Genomic DNA, 7,230 nt, shown 5'->3' with positions numbered 1-7,230 from the left:
CTTTGTCCCCCAGGGAGTGCAGTGGCATGATCTCGGCTCATTGCAACCTCTGCTTCCTGGGTTCAAGCCATTCTCATGCGTCGGCCTCCTGAGTAGCTGGGATTATAGGCACCCGCCACCACGCCCGGCTAATTTTTGTATCTTTTAGTAGAGACAGGGTTTCACCATGTTGGCCAGGCTGGTCTCGATCTCCTGACCTCAGGTAATCCACCCGCCTTGGCCTCCCTAAGTGCTGGGATTACAGGCATGAGCCACCATGCCCAGCCAACACACTTTTAAACAATCGTACCTCGTTTGAACTCAGGACAAGAACTCTCTCATTTCTGTGAGGATGGCACCAAGCCATTCATGAAGGATCCACTGGTATGACCCAAACTTCTCCCACCAGGCCCCACCTCCAATCCTGGGGATTACATTTCAATGACAGACTTGGAGGAGACAAATATCCAAACCATATTACCTGGCAAAGCTGTAAAGTATGAAGACAGAATAGATTTGCAGATATGCTGAGAGCCAGTGAATTCTCCCCAAGTACTCCTTTTAGTAAAAGTCATCTGAGATTGCAAAATGCCTTATGGAATAAAGGGAAGAGTAGAACTAACCCAAGATTCCAAACAGAAGAAATTCCTGGATGACAGTTGTGCAGCAGGTCAAAGTGATTGGCCCCCGTTAAAAGGGGACATCAGTGGCCTCCAAAGAAAAAAATGGAAATGGACTTCATTCAGCAGAATAAGCTAGAGTTTCTTAGTAAATAGAGAATATTTCTTCTCTCAAAAAGCAAACAAAATTTAGAAATTCTGAGGAAAACCACAGCAAATCTAAGAAATCATAATCCAAATAGGGAGCAAGCCAACATATGACACGATGGAATGTAAGAAAGTAACTGATTCTGTCCTTCGGAATGTTTTCCTCCAAGTGGCATAGGGACTGACTGGGACACTAGCACCCTAGAGAAAAATGGCATCCTACCTGGCTTGGACTTGAACAATATTTACATCATCATGACTGTGTAAATCCTTCTTAGGAGCTTTCAGCTTTCACAATCAACTTAGTGACAAAAGATATGGTAATAGGCCAGAATATAATTTCTTTTTTTTCTGAAACAGGGTCTTGCTCTCCCATCCAGGCTGGAGTGCAGTAGCATAATCAGAGCTCACTGCAACCTTGAACTCCTAGGCTCAAGCGATCTTCCTGCCTTAGCCTCCCAAGTAGCTAGGACTACAGTTATACACCACCATGGCCCAGTAACTTTTAAAATTTTTTGTAGAGACAGTCTTGCTATGTTGCTCAGGCTGGTCTCAAACTCTTGGCCTCAAGTAAGTCTCCTGCGTTGGCCTCCTAAAGCATTCAGATTACAGGTGTGAGCCACTGTACCTGACCCAGAATATAAATTTTACCAATCTTGATAATATAAAAATAAATAATATATATAAAAATAAAAATACAAAAATGACCAAAGGTATATAGCTGGAGGGGAGAGAGAAAAGTCTTAATATCTTGATTCTTTGAAAGTGGGAATTGAGGTATGGGCTAAAATTAAATACATCAACAACAAAAATCTTGTAAGGAGAGGTTAAAAGCAGTTATCTTCAAAAAGTGGGTCTGAGTTTATAGAGTGGAGGTAACTTATTTGTTATAAGCTCTTTAGGATAAGGGGTTTGTTTCATTTTGATCCTGCATATGTATCACTTTAATTATGAGGATTAAGTTCAGGAAACACCTCTTAAGGAAGTCACTTAAAACACATACACACTCACACAGAGACCTCAGGAAATCACATTTGTATTAGCAATATTTTAGCCAGTACTTTCTGCATCTAGATTTATTTCCTTTATGATCATTAAGATTCTCACCTAAACAAGTTGCCAAAATACATTACCTCTGATTTTATTTAGATTCTAAAAGTTAGGATACAAAAAGCACATAAACATCTATAAGTACCAAAACATTTATGACCTTATAATTTTATAGTGCAAGAGAAAAAGGACAAAGACAGGAATACAAATAAATTATAATCTAAAGAGTTACATACAAAATTTCCTTGATTATTTGTTAAAATCTGCTAGAAAAGTAACAGGAATGTTATTAAGCCTTTCTAGACATTTTGAACACGATCTGACACTGTTCTCTTCAATTTCCTGGTTGCATCCTCAGCTTAACAGGCACTGGAGACAGCCAGCTTCTTCAAATGGTCCATGAACACCTGCAGGCTAACATCATCAGTTAGGATGGGTGCTCCAGTTTCCTGAAATGTAATGATAAAGATTAGTTGGCAGATATCTTAGAAGCTGGTTAGAATTCATGAGCTGTCAAGCACCTTCCCTCAGAGCATTCACAGGTATTGTCCCCTCTGCTACGAGTACTCCCATCACCCCATCCTCCGCCTCACTAACGACTTCTTTTGACTAAAGCAGTTTCCTCACAAAATCCTTTCCTGGTATGCGGAGATCAGGCCGCCACCACCTGCTAGTTTTGAGCATCAGGACTTCTACTTTACCCTCTTCTCCACAGTCCTGATGAAGTACCCAGGGTCTAGCTCCCCACCAATGTGAGCTCACGGAGGCCCACACACCTGCCCTTCCTCTTAAATGCTCTGCTTACCACGGAAGCTGGATAATGGTGTACCCATGAACAAGTGAACCGGTATCTCCACTGAACAGATGGATACTTCAAATACCAGAAAAAGCTTATAATTTTCTTAATGTTATGGGAAAAAATTGAATAGAAACCTCAATTTGTAGTAAGATTCCAATTTTGTAAAGACATTTAAAAATATACATATATATACACACACACACACAATAATACACTTTATATTATGTAGAAAAAAGCTGGAAATAATAACTCTTTAGAAAATGATTCTAGGTAATTTAAATTTTCTTATTTTTTAAAACATACTGATTTTCTAAAATGAAACCGTACTGTTCTAATTAGAAAAGTGTAAGCATGATCAAAATGTTTTCAGAGGATTTCGAGGAAGAAGGAGTAGAAGATATACTTTTCTCTATTCCTCCCACTAAGTACAACTGAAAACCTTGAGCATCTTATATAAACCAAGCCTAAGAAGATGTTTAAAGGTGGAGAGAAGACAGAAGACACACTGAAGACCTCGGGACACAAGCAACAACACGGCAGCGAGTCCCGGGCTTTCTTATGCCTCATACACTCCGAGTTTGGAGCTGAGGAAGCTGGCAAATTGTCACTGAGCACAGACTCAAACAAAACAAAACAACAAAAAGCACCCACTTTCTCTAGCCAAAGGACTAAAGCAGCCTAGCAAGACAGAACAATCTTAGATAATAACCCCTGTACTCTGGGCAAAACTAAGAGGAAAAACCGTGACCCTGACCCACCTGAACCAGAAAGGCTGGGTGGGCAGCTAAAATTTCTACCCTCACAAGGCAGTAACAAGGCACCCCAACACTCCCACCAAGATGGTGGCAGAGAAGGCTAAGTATGGAACCAGGAAGTTCATCCCCAATGGCCAACTAAGAAATTATCCTACCCCTGTGGTGTCAGTAGAGGCCATGTGGGGAGCCTGGACTTCCACCCCAACCTGGCAAAAATATATGTCCCTCCCCCTGCCTACTGGGGTGGCATCAGAGGCCTGGTGGAGGGTCAGGACTTTTACCATCACCCAAGTGTAACAAGGCCATCTCCACAGCGGTGTCATTGGAGGCTATGGGGGAGCTGGAACTCCCATTCCCACTAAGCAGTAACAAGATATCACTAGGCGCCCCCAGGTGTCAACAGAGGTCAGTGGAAAACCTGGACTTCTCCACCTCCACCTGGCAGTAATGGAGCCCACCAGCACCCCCCACACCCCCACCACCACCTTCCCTGTCAGAGTAATGTAAGAAAAAAATCAGTGAAAAGTAGCAGGTTTAAATAAGATCCAGGGTCTCATACAAATACTCAAGCGTCCAAGTTTCAATTAAAAAAATCACTTATATAAAGTGATTACCAAGACCTCCAAATGTAATAAAAAGACAATTGACAGGTGTTAACACTAAGTTGACAACAATGTTAAAATCACCTGACAAAGATTTTAAAATAGCCATGATAAAAATGCTTCATAAGCAATTACAAACACACTTGAAACAAATGAAAAAATCAGAAGCCTCAGCAAAGAAACAACAAGGTCCCAGGAAAGAAGTGGAAGACATGGAGAACCAAAAGAAAATTTTGTAACTGAAAAATACAGTGACAAACAAAGAGCTCAGCACATAGGTTCAATGCAGAAAAGGAACAGAAAAAAGAATCAATAAACTGGAAGACAAAATAATAGAAGTTACCCAAATGAACAAAAGAAAGAAAATACATGGAATGTAGTACCTGGGGCACTGCAACAGATCTAACATTCATGTCACCGGATGTCAAAAAAGAAAGAAAAGAGAGCAGGTGAAAAGGCATTCAAAGAAATAATGACCGGCCAGGCGCGGTGGCTCAAGCCTGTAATTCCAGCACTTTGGGAGGCCCAGACGGGCGGATCACGAGGTCAGGAGATCGAGACCATCCTGGCTAACATGGTGAAACCCCATCTCTACTAAAAAATACGAAAAACTAGCCGGGCGACGTGGCGGGCGCCTGTAGTCCCAGCTACTCCGGAGGCTGAGGCAGGAGAATGGCGTAAACCCAGGAGGCGGAGCTTGCAGTGAGCTGAGATCAGGCCACTGCACTCCAGCCCAGGCGACAGAGCGAGACTCCAAGAAAAGAAATAATGACCGAAAACTTTCCTATTTGGCAAGAGATACAAACCTACAGAAGCAAAAAGCTGAGTAAACCAAAACAGGATAAACCCACAGAAATCCATGCCAAGACATGTCGTAATTACACTTTCTTCTCTGCCCCTGCCCATCCACCCTGAAAACTAACAACAGAAAAAGACCACTGGAAGCAGCCAGAGGAAAATGACACCTTCTCTACCGGGGAAAACACTGAGACTGACAGTGAACTTTTCATAAGAAACCATAAAGGCCAGAGGAAGTGGCACAATATTTTTCAAGTGCTTAAAGAGCTGTTAGTCAGAATCCTATACGCAGAGAAAATATTCTTCAGAAATGAAAGGGATATCAAGACATTCTCAAATAAAAGAAAACTAAAAATCTATCACCAGCAGACCTATGCTAAAAAGAATGGCTAAAGGTAGGCTGGGCGTGGTGGCTCACGCCTGTAATCCCAGCACTTTGGGAGGCTGAGGCAGGCGGATCACCTGAGGTCAGGAGTTTGAGACCAGCCTGACCAACAAGGAGAAACCCTGTCTCTACTAAAAATACAAAATTAGCCAGGCGTGGTGGTGCATTAATCCCAGCTACTCAGGAGGCTGAGGCAGGAGAATTGCTTGAACCCGGAGGCGGAGGTTGCGGTGAGCTGAGATCCCATCACTCCAGCCTGGGCAACAAGTACAAAACTCCGTCTCAAAAAAACAAACAAAAAAAAAGAAAAAAGAAAAAAATAATGGCTAAAAGATCTTTAAAAATAAAGAAAACAATAAAAGCAACCATAGAGAGAAATATAATAGGTTTTCCTTTTTAAGACTTATCAATTACGTTTGATGCGTGAAACAAAAATTATAACATTGTCTGATGTGATACTAAATGTATGCAGAGGAAATATTTAACATAATTATATTACTGATGGGGGAGAGGAAAGTGATGGAAGAGGGAGGTAAGGTCTCTAGACTTCACTTGAACTGATAAAAAACACCAGTAGACTGTGATAAGTTACGCATATATGATGTAATACCTAGGGTCTGACCAGGTGTCGTGGCTCATGCCTATAATCCCAGCACTTTGGTAGGCTGAGGTGGGAGGATCGCTTGACCTCGGGAGTTTAGGACCAGCCTAGGCAACATAGCAAGACCTCATCTTAATTAAAATAAAAAAAACCTAGGGCACTTAGGAGCAACCACTTAAAAAAGCTAAATAATGAGATACACTCAAAAACATTACAAACAAGTCAGAAGGGAATCCTAGAACATGTTCAAATAACTCATGGGAAGACAGGAAAAAAGTACACACAAGGAAGGCAGGAAAAAAGTATATAAAATGAAATGAAAAAAGAAAAGCAGAAAACAAAAAATAATATGGCACACTTAAGCCCTAACATATCATTAATTACATTTTATATATAAATGGTCTAAATATACCAAGTAAGAGAGCTCAGCAGACTGCATTAAAAAGCATGACCCAACTATACACTGTCTATAATAAATTCACTTCTTTTATTTTGTTTTTCAAGATAGAGTCTTGCTCTGTCGCCCAGGCTGGAGTGCAGTGACGCGATCTCGGCTTACTGCAACCTCCGCCTCCTGGGTTCGGGCAATTCTCCTGCCTCAGCCACCCGAGTAGCTGGGACTACAGGCACGTGCCAGCATGCCAGCTAATTTTTGTATTTTCAGTAGAGACAGGGTTTCACTGTGTTGGCTAGGCTGGTCTCGAACTCCTGACCTCGTGATCTGCCTACCTTCGCCTCCCAAAGTGCTGGGATTACAGGTGTGAGCCACCACACCCAGCCGGAAGAGTTTTTAAAAACCTATTGCAAACAGGAGAGAGGAAATAATAATGACTAGAGCAGCAACCAATGAAATTGAAAATAAAAAAATAATAAAGTCAATGAAATGAAGAGCTGATTCCTTGAGAAGATCATTAAAATTACCAAACTCTAGCAAGACTGACAAAGAAAAGAAAAAACAGAGATAACATAAATTTATCAATATCAGGTATAAAACGGGTATCACTGCAGACTCTACAGACATCTAAAGGATAATCAGGGAATCCTACAAGCAACTTTATACGTGTAAGTTTGATAGTGTAAACAAAATGGAACAATTCCTCAAAAAACACAACTGCCATAACTCATCCAATATGAAATCAATAATTTGAAGAGCCCTATAACTATTAAGGAAGTTGAATTAGTAATCTAAAAACTCTCAAAAAAGAAATCTCTAGGCCCAGATGGCTTCATAGAGAAATCAACCGAATGTTTGAAGAATCCCCAATTCGACACAATCTTCCCCAGAAATTGGAGAGAAGGAAATACTTCCCAATTCATTTTATAAAGCTAGTATTATCCTGATACCAAACCAAACAAAAACAGGAGAAAAAAATGAAAACTACAGACCAATATTCTTCATAAGGCTGGGCGCGGTGGCTCAAGCCTGTAATCCCAGCACTTTGGGAGGCCGAGACGGGCGGATCACGAGGTCAGGAGATCAAGACCATCCTGGCG

General features: G+C 41.3%; 1 protein-coding gene across 1 annotated transcript in view; it reads right to left on the bottom strand.

Moving 5' to 3' along the window:
* Positions 1-1,764: 1,764 nt before the first annotated feature.
* SEC23B (Sec23 homolog B (S. cerevisiae)) overlaps positions 1,765-7,230 on the bottom strand; it is a 51,962-nt gene continuing 46,496 nt past the window's right edge. The window contains exon 18 of the mRNA XM_011963590.1: positions 1,765-2,245. Within this exon, the coding sequence (XP_011818980.1) occupies positions 2,156-2,245 (90 nt within the window). The 3' untranslated portion in view covers positions 1,765-2,155. The remainder of the gene's footprint in view (positions 2,246-7,230) is intronic.

Source organism: Colobus angolensis, unplaced genomic scaffold (genome assembly GCF_000951035.1).
Source record: "Colobus angolensis palliatus isolate OR3802 unplaced genomic scaffold, Cang.pa_1.0 Scaffold117, whole genome shotgun sequence".
Taxonomy (NCBI): Eukaryota; Metazoa; Chordata; class Mammalia; order Primates; family Cercopithecidae; genus Colobus; species Colobus angolensis.
This window is presented reverse-complemented; position numbering and strand designations above follow the sequence as displayed.